This window comes from Mesocricetus auratus, unplaced genomic scaffold (assembly GCF_017639785.1).
Source record: "Mesocricetus auratus isolate SY011 unplaced genomic scaffold, BCM_Maur_2.0 Super-Scaffold_100025, whole genome shotgun sequence".
NCBI classification, from domain to species: domain Eukaryota; kingdom Metazoa; phylum Chordata; class Mammalia; order Rodentia; family Cricetidae; genus Mesocricetus; species Mesocricetus auratus.
In genome coordinates, this window is record NW_024429206.1 from 24,702,911 (window position 1) to 24,719,756 (window position 16,846).

Genomic DNA, 16,846 nt, shown 5'->3' on the forward strand with positions numbered 1-16,846 from the left:
GCTAGTATTGGGGCACTTTGGTTTCTGTCATTTTCTTTTTTTGTACTCAGAACTGAACCTAGAGCCTTACATATGACATGGAAGCCCTCACTGGAGTAATTCTAGGCAGGTGCTCTACCACTGAGACACACCCCAGCCCCTCACTGGGGGATTCTAGGCAGGAGCTCTATCACTGAGCCACACCCCAGCTCCTCACTGGGAGATTCTAGGCAGGTGCTCTACCGCTGAGTCACGCCCCAAGCCCCTCACTGGGGAATTCTAGGCAGGTGCTCTATCGCTGAGCTACATCTCCTGCTCTCTTTACTTCTTGAGACTGGGTTTTACTAAGTTACCCAGACTGACTAGAACTTATAATTCTCTTGCATTAGCCTCCTGAAGAGCTTCTGGGGTGACAGGCATTGAAATATTTGCCATTTCAACGTGGTAGCAGAGAGCTACAGCACTTGCCCTCTCTTGTTTTACCATGTGGAAATAAAAGCCTGAGTAACCCTGGTGACCGGGCCGGCCCCTAGACCGGAAGAGGTTCACAGTACTCACCAGTACAGCTTAGAGTGCTCCACCAGTGTGTAGGTGTCCCCATCGCCGATGAAGGTTCCACAGGTGAGGCAGATGAAGCACTCGGGGTGGTACTTTAGCTCCCCAGCCACCTGTAGGTGGGGGACACAACACAGTTTAGCCTGCAGTCCCCACACCTACCGTTCTCCTTTTAAGGAAGAAGGGCAGCCCGGACAATCTGCTGGACAGGATGAAAGGAACTGAACAGACGCAGAAATGGGCTCAGAACGCACAGGGAACGATGGCGGGAAGAGACTACATGCTTGCCTCAAGAGGTGGGCAGGTAGGGGGAGGTGGCTCACCATGACCAGCCCTTTGGTGATGTGTTCGGAGCACCCATGGCATGACTCGCCATAGCGGGCCCAGTAGTCCTTCTTGCAGAAGAGCTGTCCGTCCTTCTCATAGTACTGGTGTGAAAGGGAGGCGCTACACTCACAACACCTGGGTGGAGAGGGGCGGGGCTGAGGATGGCCACACCCACTCTCTGCACAGCTTTACTCTTGGGTGTATGCCTGCTCATCTGTCTGCATGTTCATCCTGTGTGTACTGTGCCTGTGGAGGCCAAAGGAGGACACCAGACTCCTGCTAGGATATATACTTGGGAACTCTGCAAAAGCAGCAAGCATTCTTGACACTGGAGTCATCTCTCTAGTCCCCATACATAGGTATTTATCTTCAGATTTTGCCTTTAAAAAACTGAAGTAAAATAGAGGCTGGAGTTGTACTTCTGTTGGTGGAGAGCTTGCCTAGCATACATAAGGCCCTGTTTCCAAAAAAAAAAAAAAAAAAAAAAAAAAAGCCAGGCAGTGGTGGTACACGCCTATAATCCCAGCACTGGAGAGGCAGAGGCAGGCAGATCTCTGAGTTTGAGGCCAGTCTGATCTACAGGACAACCAGGGCTACACAGGGAAACCCTGTCTTGAAAATCCAAAGAAAAAAGAAAAAACCCCTAAAAGAAAGGTAGCTGGGTGTGGAGGCATAGATAGACCTGTAATTTCTGCCGCTGGGAGGCTGAGGTGGGGTCTTGAGTTGCACTTTGCATGGGCTACACAGTGGGACCCTGTCTCAAATACACACACACACACACACACACACACACACACACACACACACACACACACACGTATATTGGGGTAGTGGCACTTACCTGTCATCCCAGCACTCAAGACAGTGGCAGGAAGATTAGAAGTTCAAGGTCATAGCTGGGTTACATACTCTCTAGTGAGTTCCGGGCCAGAATGGGACATGAAATACTGTCTTGAAAGTAAAAGGAGGGCTGGAGAGATGGTTCAGTAGTTCAGAGCACTGGCTGCTCTCCCAGAGGACCTGAGTTGGATTGCTAGCACTCAGAGGTGGCTCACAAGCATCTGTAACACCAGTTTCAGGGGATCTGACATCCTCTTCTGGTCTTTGTACATACTAGGCATACGCATATACATGAGTAAAACACTCATGCACATAAAATAAAATAAACACTAAAACAGATAAAGGAAATGAATGTGAGTCTGAGGACAGCCTGGGCTACATGACAAGTTCCAGACCAGGCTGGGATACATAGTAAGACCCTTCCTCTAATTTAATTAATAAATTAAAAAAAAAACTTAAAAAGTAAAAGAAAAATAAGAAGAACACAATTTTAAAAAGCTGTACCTGTGAATGTAAGTAGCCTATTTTGAGGTCCAGAGCTTAGACTGTGAGACCAGGAACAGAACTGGACCCCAATCTGTTTTTTAAAAAACTGTTACTAATGGCTGGGTACAGTTGTGCACACCTTTGATCTCACTATCAGGAGGCAGAGGCAGATGGATCTCTGAGTTTGAGGCCAGCCTGGCTCTACAGAGCCTGTCCCTGGACAGCCAGGGTTACATGGTAAGACCCCATTTACCCAAAATGTAAGTGTGTGCATGGGTCCGACCCTCAGTGTACATGCAGAGGCCATAGGACGACTCTGAGGAATCAGGTCTCCCCTGGGACTCTTACGTAAGTCCTGGGGCTTGAACCGCGTTAATCAGGCTTCATCCCCTACAGCTTTTTCACTTTTTTGATTTCCGGAGACAGGGCTTCTCCATATAGCCCTGGCTGTCATAAAACTTTCCATGTAGGTCATGGGTGACTTGAACTCACAGAGATCTGCCTGCTTCTTCCTCCTTAGCACTGGGACTAAGGGTATCAACAAGCCCAGCTAGCTCCCTCTACAGCTTTCCAGTCCACAGCCTGTACAACCACCCATCTCGGTTCTGCTGAGATGGGCTGGATGATCTGGCTCACCTGCTAGCCTTAGAGGTGACAGCAGCTTCTAATCCAGACCCCCTCTTCTTTTACGCAAAGAAGATGGCTCAGAAGGTAGGTGACTTGTTCTTGGTCACCAGTCAGATGGATGGAGGAACAGTGGCTGGGAGCATGAACAGCGAGAAGCAGACCACAGGCCTCACTAATGGACCCGTTGGCTTTCCCCTACGCCTCCCTCCGGCAGTGCAGGGGTCTAGAAGCCTTTAGAGCTGGGAGACCTGAGCGTCAGCGCCTTCCTACTTCAGCGCGTGGGAGGCAGGGCTGCTGGATCTATGTGCACTCAGGACCAGCTTGCAGGTCAGTTGGGGCACTGAGGAAATACCAGCTCAAAACAAAGAGGAAAATAAAAACCAAACAAATTCCTCCAGGGCAGATGAACTGTGGGGACAACTTGCTCAAGCTCCCACCAATGAGCACAGGCTATTCTGTCTCATTAAGGTATGAAGCCGGCATTGGGCCAGTGAAGACGCAGGATGCTGTACTTTCCCAAAGCTCGGCAGCCCTCAGGCCTGCACGAGAACACTCCGGGATCAGCTCAGTTCTTGCTGCCGCCTACCATTAAATCCATGTCCCTGTCCTCCCTCAGGAAGCCAGCCCAGGGTCATCAAAGCCAGGAGTCCATCTCAGCCTAAGAGACAACCAGGGGCTGAAGGGCAGAGGGAGAGAGAGGGCGCCTTTGTCCGTGAACTGGGTGTCTGGCTTCTCCTGGTCCAAGCATGTGGGTGGCACTGGGACTCTGCTGGGAGCCTGTGGGATCTGGAGAGGTGACCCTAGGGTTCTGTGTGCCTAGCTACGCCTGGGCCAGAATGTACGCCCGACAGAGAACAGGCTGCACATGCTGCTGGGTCACATGCGGCCCAAAGGAGCTGGGCACCAATGCAAGAGAGAATAGGTGGGGGAGGCTGCTCACGGCCCTCCCCCAACGCTAGTGGCCTGCTAGAACTGGAACTGAGAGCAGGACAGGGAGGAGAGCTGTGCAACAGCTGGTGGCACACTGTCCCTTTAAGACGATCCCAGCTTGCTTCCCATTGTCTGGGTGCCTGGCCTGTAGGGAGGGGCTGAGGCCGGGGGAAGCACAAAATGTCAGAATTCAGTTGTAAGAGGGTGGGGATGTACTCAGGAAAGGGGCCTGATGAGGTGTCCCTGGGGGAGTCAGACAGCAGAGGAGGAGAGGCTGGGTGCAGGGCAGGAGTCATGACGTCATGCCTACTGTCCCCACTCTCTTGGCAACAGTCCAAGGCAGACTCCAGAGGGGAGGGACTCTGTGCTGAGGGAGACTGGGGCAGGGAGAGGAGGCTCTGAGTGTAGCCCAAACACCCTTGCAGGGTCTCTAACCTAACAGGAGGTGCCATGGGAAGGGCCCCAAATGCAAAGAGACAGCCGGGATCCTTTCAGGACGGCCCCTAGTCCTACAGTAGCCTGTCCCACGCCTGGGTCACAGGGGTGTCACAGGGGCTCTGTGTGCCTGCTCTCCCTGTGGGTGTGGGCTCCGGAGCAGCTACATCCCACCCCGGGGAGAGAAAGCTCTTAAGTTGCATTTAGAAGGAAACTCCCCGGCTGGCTCCACCCACTCATTCATCACAGACAGTGGCAGCCGCAGAGCACCCTGACCATGACTTGCTCTCACTCAGTACATCCCCTACCCGGTCACCACTTCCCTGAAGCCTCTTGCAGCCCTCACTGGCACACAGCAGCAGCACCACAGCCTCTGCAGACGCACACCCTCAGGGGGATCTGATCCACCCAGCACTGCGTGGGCACCTCTCTGTCCTCTGTGGGCCGTGGCTCCCACCCCACCACCCCTGCCCCTGGCCTTCACCCTCTATTGAGAGAGGGTCTCCTATAGCAGAGCCTGGCCTTGAACTCACTATGTAGAAGAGGATGACCTTGAACTCCTGATCCCACTTCTGCCACATAAGTGCTGGGAGCCTTCAAGCTCAGTTTACTGTGCTGGGGACGGGACTCCACGCCAGTTTAGCACTCTACTGACTGAGCTACACCCCCAGCCTGACTCAGAGTTCTCCATCCTTTCAGCTCTACCTTCTCAGTGCTGGGATGACAGATGCTTGGCCTCTGTCTCTGTTTAGATTGGTTAAGGCCTCACTTTGGCTTAGGATGTGGGCTCACACAAGGTGTGGTGGTTGGCTCTGGGCTTCAGAAGACCTTTGCTGAGGAAGGCACAAAGGAGCTTCTGACCCGTCCAGCCTCTTAATCCTCAGCCCACATCCCTGCAGGAGCAGGAGAAGGAGCCACCAGCTTGGCCCCCACCATGCATGCTGAGATGGCCTGGGCTCAGTCAGTAGAGTGCTTGCTTAGCAATCAGAAAGCCCCGGGTTCCATCCCTACCACCAAGTAACAGTGGAGGTGGTGGTGTGTGCCTGTAATTCCAGGGCTTGGGAGGTGGAGGCAGGAGGATCAGGAGTTTGAGGTCATTCTGGGATACCTGGCCAATTTGAGATCAGCTTGGGATACATGAGATCCTGTCTCAAAAAAGGCCCTCCATGTCACGACAGGTCAGTACATTAGGTAGCAGGGCTGGCCCAGGCCCAGCCAGGTAGAACTCCTAAGGAGACTGTCCTGGTCTTTAGCAGAGCCAGGCTGGGGCAGGAGAGGAGAGGACCCTGGGGAGAGGACAGGTGTGGGGCCCTATGGCAAGGGAGGCTGGGCTAAGTGTCACAGTGACAGGTATGAGGTTTTCCCCTCATCATCCCAGGACACCAAGCAGAAAGAGCGAGCAGTTGGGAGGCCAGGATGACTGGGAGAAGGCACCCGATGGTTCAAAAGCTCAGCCATGGCCTGCCTTCCCATAGCCGGTAGACCCGACGAGTTTCAGTTCTGCCCACAGCCATCCCCCATGGGCCTGTTCTTCAGGCCCCTCCAGCTCCAGCTCCAATCTCTCTAAGCCGGGGACCCGGGACAGGTGGGGAGGGGCTTCTACTCACTTAGCCCCACGGAGGCAGCGGATTCTTCTCAGGGCCAAGCGTGGCAGCATCCTCTGCAGCTACGGCAGGAGGCTCTGGAGGCCTGTGGGAGCCCATGGGTGGCCTGGCCAGAGCTTCCCCATCCTACTGCGGGGGGGGGACTCAGGATTGGAGACTGCGGTGGGGGGAGGAGGCAGCGGTGTGGGTGAGGAAGGCCTCTTTCTCAGTCTGTGACAGGAAGCAGCCACAGTGCTTTGGGCTTGGGCTTTGGCAGAGGGAGAGAGGGAGAGGTCGCGCTCTAATCAGGCAGGAGTCAGCAAGTGCTCTCCACTCCGACTATAGGCACGGAAGGACCTAGGCTCTGACTATCCGTAGGGAGTTGGAAAAGGAGGGTCTAGGTTAGGTACAGGCAGAGAAGTGAGGAGATTTAGGCTACACCCCAGGTGAAGAGGCTCTGACGCTAAGAAAGAAGGTGGGAAGGATGGGCACAAGGCTCTGACCCCCGCAGCCCCCCCCCCCAGCATAGAAGGTGGGAAGGGCTCTGACTACAGACAGGGAGAAGGGACCTAGATGCTGACACTGATTAGGGAGGCAGGGAGGGATCTAAGCTCTAACCACACTACTCTCCTCCTAGTCCTCTCTATCTGGAGAAAGGTATCCTGTGTGCTCCTCGGCCTTTTCCTGGACAAAGGCACTGGGCTTGGGCCTCTCTAGGGACACCGGTAAGCACCAGAGCAGCTGCCTCTTCCGGTGCTGTCCCCAAGGGAGCAGAGGCCAACTTCCCATGGCTAGCGCAGCCTCCTTCCAGGGAAGATCCTTGAATGAGAGCTTTTTCCCAGCTGAGCTACACTACAGGCTCATTCACTCACTATTCCTTGCTCAAGGCTACCCCACCCAGCCTCCAGGGAGATTACCCAGGCTACAAAATCTCCAGGAATTGTGCACTGAAGGCTTCTGGGGAAAGGACCCTACAGGCATGGCATACAGAAGCAGCAGCTGGGCCCCGGAAGCCTGGACCACTGGCCTGGTTCTAATCTTCTGAGAGGCAGAGTCAACAGGAAGTGCGGTGGCAGGGTATAGACAGGGTTCTGGGCAAGGACAAACCCCAGTGCTAATGAATGCTCTTATGCCCTGTGTTGTCTACAGAGAGCATCTTCAGATAACACGTATCCTGGCTCAGTCGGGCATCTGTCACAGCATCTAAGGCCTTCCCTGGTACAGCAGCCTGGGATTTCCTCCAGGTCAGGGGCAGAGAGTGCTCAGAACAGAGAACTTAGGGAAACCTTCTGCAGGTTCCTCCAGCTCCCCCTGGACTGGTGTTTCTCAACCTTCCTAATGCTATGTGACCCTTTAATACAACTCCTCAACCATAAAATCATCCCACTGTTACTTCATAACTGTATTTTACTACTGTTATGAATTGGAATGTAAATATCTGAGGTGCAGGATATCTGATATGCGACCCCCAAAGGGGGCTGCAACCCACGGGCTGAGAACCACTACCCTAGACCCACATCGAAGCAGCTGGAACGCTAGGACACAGTTCAGTGATAGTTTTTTGCCTGGTATTCATGAGCCCCTGGGTTGAGTCCCTCCCTCCCAATTGTAAACAACTAAAAATTTCCTCTCAGTGCTGGGGAATGATCATGCTAGGTAGGTGATGTATCTATCACTGAGGGACTGCCCCAGATGTTCCCCGCCCCTTTATATAAACATTAGTAGTTGGAGACTTAGCAGAGGGTCTGGAAAACTAAACATAGCAGAAGGCTGGGTGACCCTACCGCAGCCCCGCCACGTGCAGCCCTGCAATGCGCCTGCGGCTCCCCAGCCGTGCCCCTGACATCCCACCACAGTGCTGCGGACAAGCTGAGTTCCTCCCTCGCTTCCTTCCACGCTGGGGTTAACTGTCACCTCCTTGGAATGCTGTCTCTGGCCTCTGACACGGCACTGGTCTCCCCTATGGCTTTCCTGCTAGAACACAGGAGGAGCCTGTGTCTGGGAGGGGCAGAGTCATGAGGACTTGGGTTACACAGAACAGGCTTCATAGTCAGGCCACATGGGAGCCCTGGACACGTAGGTGACCTCTGTGCCTGTTTCCTCATCAGTCAAACGGCTTCGGTACACAGCACTTGACTTGCAGGTTGTCCTTAGGGGGTGCTGCATTGGACAGGCGCTTGGAAGCAGCTGACTCAGGGACCCCTGGGGATTCTACCTGAAGGGAAGGACATGCAGAAAGGCTAGGAAAGCAGCGAGTGTGATAACTCATGAAGCCACCTCCCCTACCTCGTGGCCAAGAAGTGGGCTGTCCAGTCTTGTCACACAGCCCCTCCTGCTATAGCAGCTTTAATGAAGGCAAAGGGAAGAAAGGTTTCAATGTCACTAAGAGGTTCACAGTCACTGGAAACGGAGCCTCGGGTGTCCTGTGGAGAGTTAGGCTCGTTGCCTATCGGCCATGTGCCTAGGGCAGCCGTGATCTTCCTCTGAGCTGTTTTCCTAACTGCCATGGGGCAGGGCACTGTCACTTTTATCCAGCTATGGTGGGTACGCATACACCACCTGGGATGGGGATCTAGGCTCTGATGACAAATGGGAGGGTGGGGCGGGATTCACGTGGGGACTATAGGCAGGGGGTGTGGAGTAAGGATCCAGACTTTGTAGGCAAGGAAGCCGGGATGGGAGGAGCTACGCTGATTATAGACAGGTAGGGATCTAGGCTGACTGGGGTGAGGAGGAAGGGAAGGCAGGATCGGGCTCTGAACATGATACGGAAGCCCTGGGTCACACTGCCTGTGGAACATGCTTTCCCCCAGCTGGGTCTCACTCCTCTTGGTGCTATGGAGTAGGCCATCCAAGGCCAGAGGGACCTTGCCTCCCTCTAGAGCTGCAACATAGGGGGGGGGCTACCCTTGGGGCTCTCCCATACCTCCTTTCCCTGCCAGTCACAGGCCCCCCCCCTACAGATGATTTCCCATTGCAAATCTAATGCTATCAAAGCAACAGGCATAACTAACCCGCCCCTGAATGCTGCTGACAAGACACACTCTCTCCCCAGTGTAGACCTGCTGCTCACTGGCACCCTAAAGAGCCCATTAAACTCTGCAGAGATACATAATGTGTAAGAGACAGTCAGATGTCACTTCAAGCAGCGACAGCCTCCACTGAAGTGTTTGCTATGGCTGAATTCCTATTTCTTATATGAGAATAGGCAAATACCATACCCTGAATGGTTATGGTGCAGTCTGGATTAATACTAAAGAATGCTTGAGGACTGGCGAGATGGCTCAGTGGGTAAATGCCTGCCTTGCAAGCATGAGGACCTGAGTTCAGATCCCCAGCACCCATGTGAAGTTGGCAACGATGGTGTACGTCTGTAGCCCCAGTGTGGATGGGTAGACACAGGCAGACCTTAGGGGCCCACTGGCTAGCCAATCTAGCTAAAATATCAAGCTCTATGTTTGGAGAGAGACCCTATCTCAAAAAGCAAGGTGGAGGCTGGGCGTTGGTGGCGCACGCCTTTAATCCCAGCACTCGGGAGGCAGAGGCAGGCGGATCTCTGTGAGTTCGAGGCCAGCCTGGTCTACAGAGCTAGTTCCAGGACAACCTCCAAAACAATACAGAGAAACCCTGTCTCAAAAAACCAAAAAAAAAAAAAAAAAGCAAGGTGGAGGCTGGCAAAATGGTTCAGCAGGTAAAGGCAGCTGCTGCCAAGCTTGACAGCCTGAGTCTGATTCTTAAAGAAATGGTGGGAAGGGAATAGATTCCCACAGCTAACCTCTGATAACAAGACAGACAGACACACACACACACACACACACACACACACAGAGAGAGAGAGAGAGAGAGAGAGAGAGAGAGAGAGAGAGAGAGAGAGAGAGAGAGAGAGAGAGAGAGAACACGTGTGTGGTGTGCTGGGTGTGGTGGTACACACCTGCACCTGTAATCCTAGCACTGGGCACAAGGACCCAAATTTGAGGCCAGGTCTAGGCTACATATCAAGATTGTCTCAAAAACACAAGGGCTGGGGGTGGAGCTTGGTGAAGAGGAAGGAAGGAAAAAGAATGCACGCTTGATGATGGGTGATATACTACTAATATATACAACTTCGGATGTTTGAGATCTCAAGTGTTTGGGACTCAAGTGTTTTTTTTTTTTTTTAATTTATCTATTCTGTCTACACACCAGAAGAGGGCACCAGATCACACTACAGATGGTTGTGAGCCACCGTGTGGTTGCTGGGAATTGAACTCAGGACCTCTGGAAGGGCAGCCAGTGCTCTTAATCTCTGAGCCACCTCTCCAGTCTCTGTGTTTGGGACTTTGGATTGTAGAATATTTGTGGGTCTGGTCGGGCATTGGTGGCACACACCTTTAATCCCAGCACTCGGAGGCAGAGGCAAGCGGATCTCTGTGAGTTCGAGGCCAGCTTGGTCTACAGACAGAGCGAGTGCCAGGACAGGCTCCAAAGAAACCGTGTCTCAGAAAACAAACAAAAGAATATTTGTGGGTCCAAGTCTAAAAGACAGTCAATTAATTTATGTTTCAAACAGAACTTACCCACATATCCTGAAGGAAATTGTACATCATGCTCTTTGTTAGAGATTTATTTTTAACTGTGTATGTGTGATTATAGTACATATAAAAGCCAGAAGAGGACAATGGATTCCCTGGAGCTGGAATTACAGGTGGTTGTGAGCTGCTTAACACAGGGCAGGTGCTGGGGGTCAGACTGGTCCTCTGCAAGAGCAGCAAGCACTCTTTAACTGCTAAGCCGCCTCTCCAGCCCATTCTACAGTGTTCTCTTCTTTCTTCTTCTTTTTGTGTTTTGAAACAGAACTTTTCTGTGTAGCCCTGGCTGTCCTTGTTGGACCAGGCTAGCCTCAAACTCATAGAGATCCACCTGCCTCTGCCTCTTGAGTGCTGGGATTAGAAAAAAGTATGCACTACCACAGCCCACATCATTATACAGTATTTTAGCTTGTTGTTATTTTAAAGTGTGCCTGTGTTTTGATTATGGCCTGTCTTAGTAGATCTGGAACTTTCTCTTGGTTTGGCATCATGTTGACATTTATATCTTGGGGAGGTTTTTTTTTTTTAATTCTGGGACAGTGTCTTGTGTAGTTCAGATTGGTCTTGAACCCACTATGTTCTGAAGATGACTTTGAACTCCTAAGTCTCCTGTCTCTGCCTCAAGAGTTCTGAACTATAAGCATGTAATCATGCCTGTTTTATTTTTTAATTTTTTTCATGCCTGTTTTATACTGTGTTGAAAATGAACCCAGAACTTTGTACATGCTAAGCAAGCACTCTCAAACTGCCCTCATTTGGAAGCATCTGGGATTAAGGATGTGCAATTTGTGCTTCCTTGTTTTGCTTTGAGTGTGTATGTGCAGGAATATACTCATGCCTATATGCATGTATGCAGAGGTCAAGCCCAGGTGTTGCTCCTTGGGACCCATCCACTTTGTTTCCTGACACAGGGTCTATCACTGGGACATGGGTCTGGCTGATCAGGCTGGCTGGCAGATAAGTGAGCCCCAAGGATTCCCCTGTCTCCACCTACTGTGTATGAGTTTCCCCAGAGATTAAAACATTCTATCCTGCAGGAAACACCTTAAGCATGAAGGTAAACAATTTAAAACAGCTTCAGGAAGTCCCTGAAACTGACCAGACTCACTATGCCCTGCCCCTCCCCCAGTAAGCAATAAAAGCTGAGAGTCCTTCTCAGAAGAGTAGACCCAAGCAGCAAAGAGGACTCTCTCAGACAAGACCAGCTGCCTGGAAGGAGGCTAAGACCAACTATGGTCACCTGGAAAGGGCACTCTCCTACCTGACGAGCTGCCCGCAGGCTGTGCAGTGGGCTCCAGGTTCCCAGCTTTGAGAGCTGTCACTCATGCTGGGCTCTGGTGATGCAGCTGTCTCGAGCCATTTCTGCTCCTGTAGATAACCCTCCACCCATAGTTTTCTGTAAATAACTCTAATAACTCATTGTTCACCAAGATGGACTTTGGTGGTATCCGTGTTTGGTCTGTCACGGGTTTCCTATCTGTGTTGAGTAGAAATGTGTGTTGCATCTCCCCGGGAAAAATTCTGTCACACAACACTACTCCCCCAGTGCTGGGATTACAGATGTACACCCTTTCATCTACAGGTTCTGGGGATTGAACTCAGGTCCTCAGGCAAGCTCTCTAGTAGTTGAGCTGACTCCCCAGCCTCGTACCAGCACTTCCTTATTAGAGATCGCCCCTCCTCAGCCAGTGTCCTAAGTCAGGCTTCTGAGTCAGACCCCTGAACCACTATGACAGCCTCGTCCTGCCAAGCTGCACCATCTGCCCACTGACAATCTCCCCCAAACTGCATGCCCCAGCTGTTCGCTGCCTCCCTATTGTCTTCAGAAGGCCCCAATCCTGGCATTCAATGCCCACACCGACTCAGTCTCAATCTGAGCTCCCAACTGTACCCCTTGCCTCAGCTGTTTCGCCGCCGACAGCCCCCACAGCCCGGCCTCCCCGAGTGAGCGGTCCTTTTGTGGGCCAAGATCCCCTCCTGGGCCTCCCTGAGAGACCTTCTTCTGAGCATGTGCTTTCAATTCCTGGATGTGTTGCCTGCCTTTCTTCTGGCCTCAGAGCGGGCACTGTGTATTCCTACTGCTTCCTGATCATGTGACTTGACACAAACCTCTCTGTGCCCCAATTTTTCTTTGGGAGCTACAACTCGTATCTAACTATTGTAGTGGGGATTCGTTTTGCCAAGGGTTTCAGGGTACTGGTCTCAGGATGTGGCTTCTGTGTGCGGATGGGATCCCTTGTAAGGAAGAGAAGGGGTCTCTCTCTAGCTCTCTCTCTTGGGTGGTGGTTGGAGACCTGATCACAACATCCTACACCTCCAGGGCAGAAGACCTTGGTGGCTCTTTACCGTCATTGTTCGAGTGTTCCCCAAATAAACATTCGCTATTCTTCTATTTGGGTGTTCCCTTAATCCTAGGACTTCCTTAATCTGCCCACAAACTACACAAAGTGCTCAGAATCCTAACTGTTAGAAAAACCTGCCTTAGTCTTCTTCTGTTTGAGACAGGGTCTCATGTAGCTCAGGCTGGCCTTGAACTTAGGATGTAGCACAGGTTGTCTTGAATAGCTTTCCTCTTTGCTTCTTGGGATGCTCCCAGTGGGACACTGGGCCACCTCTGGGTGCCCACTTCTTTACTGAGTCTTTGACCACAGCCATGTTCTGTGTGCAGCTGGAGGTCAGGGCTGTTTGCATTGGCTGACACATCTTTACAGCCAGTTATGGCCTAGGGACAGTGGCTGGCATTCCCTTGAGAGCTGGTGTATCTTTCCCCTCCCCTGCAGCAGAAAAGCTCTGCAAGGCCAGGGCATGCTGCCCTAGCCCTCCTCTTCTGCATGTTCCTTCTCTACTCCGAGTTCCTCATGGTGAATTCCACCAGTCCCAGACTAAAATAAGTCACAGCTGAGGGCTGGGGAGATGGCTCAGCTGGTAAAGTATTTGTCTGAGTCCAGATCCCCAGCACCCATAAACAAAGCTGGGCACATCAGTGTGCATCTGTAACTCTAGCACTGGGGTTAAAGGGGGCAATGAGGACATGGGAGGATTCCTGGATTTCACTGGTTGGCCTGGGCAAAGCAGTGACCTCCAGATTCAGAGGGAGACCCTGACTCAAAAAACACAGTGTGGGACAACAGAGGAACCCACCTGCTACCTACCCCTGGCTCCCACATACACATTCGTGCGCCTGCACACACACACACACACACACACACACACACACACACACACACAACTACACCCGAACATGGTGTAGTTGAACCTTTTTCTTTATTATTCCATATACAACCTAGTGTAACTGTTGACATAGTATATACATTACCTTAAATATAAGTCATCTAAGGAGGATTTTGTTTGTTTGAGACAGAGTCTCATGTGGCACAGGCTGGCCTCGAACTTACTACACCGCTAAGGAGGAGCTTGGATTTCTAATCTCCCTGCTTCTATCTCAAGTGCTGGGCTTACAGACATGAGACACCACGTTGGGTTTATGCCGGGGATCAAATCTAGGGCTCCATGCATGCTAGGCAAGAACTCCACCAACTGATCTATCATCAGCTCCAAGGCAGGATATAAAATCAACTAGACAAGCTGAGGTATGATGGCATGTAACCGTAGTCCCAGATACTGGGGAGGCTGAGGCAGGAGAACTGCTTGAGCCCAGGAGTTCTAAGCCAGCCTGGTGAAAAGATAAGACCCCGTTTAAAACACCCCCCTCCAACACACAGAGTGAGAGTCTAGGGAGACAGCTGAGTGGCAAGGGTGCCTGACAACTTGAGCTTGATCCCTGGAACCACATAAAGAGCTAGATACAGTGGCAAGCATCAATAATCTCAGCACTCCCATTTCCAGGTGGGAGGAGGAGACAGGAGAATCATCTGGACGCTCTCAGACCTGCTAGCCTGAATTAGCTGCACAGTGCCAGACCCAGCCATAACGAGCTGGAAGGTGAGAACCGACTCTCAAAATCCATCCTCCAGCCGGGCGTTGGTGGCGCACGCCTTTCATCCCAGCACTCGGGAGGCAAAGGCAGGCGGATCTCTGTGAGTTCGAGGCCAGCGTGGTCTACAAAGTGAGTTCCAGGACAGCCTCCAAAGCCACAGAGAAACCCTGTCTCGAAAAAACCAAAAACAAAAACAAAAAAAAATCCATCCTCCGACCTCCATCCACTCACGTGCCCCCCCCCCCCAGTATAACAACAAACATATACACCATGGGACAAATAAGATCCTTGTTTTAAGAAACAGAAACTGAGGCAGAGGACCCACTAGAGTACCAGGAGAAACAGCCAGGTCACAGGCGGGCCTTGCTGAGGGTACCCACCCTTCGGCCGGCCCATCTTACCTGAAGCAGTCTGCATGCCAGTCAGCGTTCAGGGCCTGGAGGTACTGGCCGTCATAGATCTTCTGGCCACAGCTTGCACACACAGGCAACTCGCTTCCTGCTTGGGGTAGAAACCAAGTCAGAAGTCATTCTTAAGAGTGTAGTTTGCTGGAGGTCTAGCCTGCCCTGCTCACCCCAGGCAGACTTAGCGCTCGCACACCGAACCTTTCTACAGGGTGAGTGCTCACTCTGCCAAGCGAGAGGATAAAGGATGAGTCTGAGGGTCCTGCTTGGACACTACGTTGCCAAGCCTCTCTGGACCCATCCAGAACATGAAGAGGAGGGCCGAGGTGCTCCCTTCAGGGATAGCAAGTATAAACGGGGAGGAAGACAACAGAATTAGGAAACAAGGTGGAGGGTGGCACTCTCGTGACAGCCTCTTCTGCCTGCCTGCCCAGGAAGAAGTGTTGAGAGCGGCAAAGACCAGCAGAGTTGGGCTGGTTCACCTTAGGTTAGAAGTAGCAGGGTAGGAAACCCAAAGGTGATAGACAGCCTTAGCTGAACCACGATCAGGGGCCAGGGCTGCGAAGTCAGGCACTCCAAGTCTTTAAGGCAGCCACTATACATGCTTAGTCATCCCCAGGACCTTGTACCCCTGGAGCTGGTGGGCTCTGCAAAATAGCCTCAGCGTGTTCCTCTTCATTCTACAGACTCTGAAACCTCAGCCCAAAAGAGGGGACCTCTCCTCATGGCACACAGCCAGGCTCGGAAGCTACGACCTCCACCTCTGTAAGCACCCAAAGTAGTGTGTTATAAGTGCCTGAGGGCCTATGACCCCAACGGGGGCTTCATGGATGTGTGAGTGGGAGGCAGAACCTGGGCTGGAGAGGTCCGAACCTGTCTTTGACCAGATGAGCCTACTGTGGGGGCTTCAGAAAGAAACCTAGGAAAGATTCCAGACTCTGATCCAAGCTGAGGCAATCTCAGAGGCCTCTGAACCCCAACTGTAGTGGGACCCTCTCAGTGAGGCAGGACTCTAGCCAAGGCTGATTAAATAAATACTAGAATCCTAGGATTGGTGCAAGGAAAACGGGAGGTCATGGTACGGTAGTGGCGGTGGTAAGCCTCTGCAGTATTCTGTCACCGATCCAGTATGGATAGCTCTCCAGTGCCTCCCTCCCTCCAGTCCCTCAAATCACCCAGTCCTGAACTGCATAGATGGGGAAACTGAGGCCCCGGGGGGTTTAGTGACTGGTTCAAGGTCAGAGAGCCCCGCAAACGAGAGTCTGCGTCTCACATCCAGGGTTGCTGTCGTTTTACTTTCGCGGGTCAGGCTGGATGAAAGGATGCCCCCCCCCCCAGGAGAGCGAGGACCAGGGTGGAACTGAGAACTAGGGACTAAGGTAGGTGCTGGGTGAACAGTAACCTGGGAGATGCGTGAGGAGGAGATGGGGTATGAGACGAGAGGCTTCCTCCCTCCGCAAGAGAGCAGCTCATCCCGGGGCCAAGGAAGGGAGAAAGGAAGGGATGGGAGGGTGACAAGAGAATGGCCTGCGGGTTTCGGAAGGACAGGCGCGTCCCTAGGAGGCAGGGGCGCGGCCTGGCGGCTCCTGGGGCCCCTCAGATACTCCCGGTTCCCCTCCCCCGGCCCCCGGCCCGGCGCACCTTCCTCTCCCATACGTTCTTCCCTCCAGGTGCAACAAAGTAGCGTCAACCTCATGCACTCGGCGGGGGGGCGGGGACCGCCGGCAACCGGCGGGGCACAGGAGAGCTGGGGCCGGGCCCGCGAGCTCGCCCGCCGCCGGCCCGGGAAGGCGGGAGGCGGGGAGCGCGGGGCCAGAGCCGAGCGCTTCGCTCCGGGTTCGGCGATGCCGCGGGCGCGCTGCACTCCCACACCCGGCTTGGGGACACCGGCTCCGCGAAGCCGCCGCCTGAGGAGCGCGGAGGGGCGGGCCGGGGCGGGCCTGCGAGCTGCGGCAGGGGCGGAGCGCGTGCGACGCGGCCGGCTGGAACTGCCCCTGCGCGGCTCCGCCCCCGGGATAGCCACGCCCCTCAGAGGCAAACCCACCCTCCGCTGGCTGACAAGGGGCCTTGCGGGCGCGGCGGGTTGGAACTGTCACTGCGCGGCTCCGCCCCTCAACCTTGATAACCACGCCCCTCAAGCGACAATCCCGCCCGGGAGCGGTAACCACGTCTTCT

At 53.1% G+C, this 16,846-nt stretch overlaps 1 protein-coding gene across 1 annotated transcript in view; it reads right to left on the reverse strand.

Annotated features, from left to right (window-relative positions):
• Positions 1-16,593, reverse strand: part of Limk1 (LIM domain kinase 1) — a 33,221-nt gene extending 16,628 nt beyond the window's left edge. Inside the window, 4 exon segments of the mRNA XM_040731337.1 lie at positions 538-647; positions 858-996; positions 14,669-14,765; positions 16,313-16,593. Coding sequence (XP_040587271.1) covers positions 538-647; positions 858-996; positions 14,669-14,765; positions 16,313-16,367 — 401 coding nt within the window. The 5' untranslated portion in view covers positions 16,368-16,593.
• Positions 16,594-16,846: the final 253 nt, after the last annotated feature.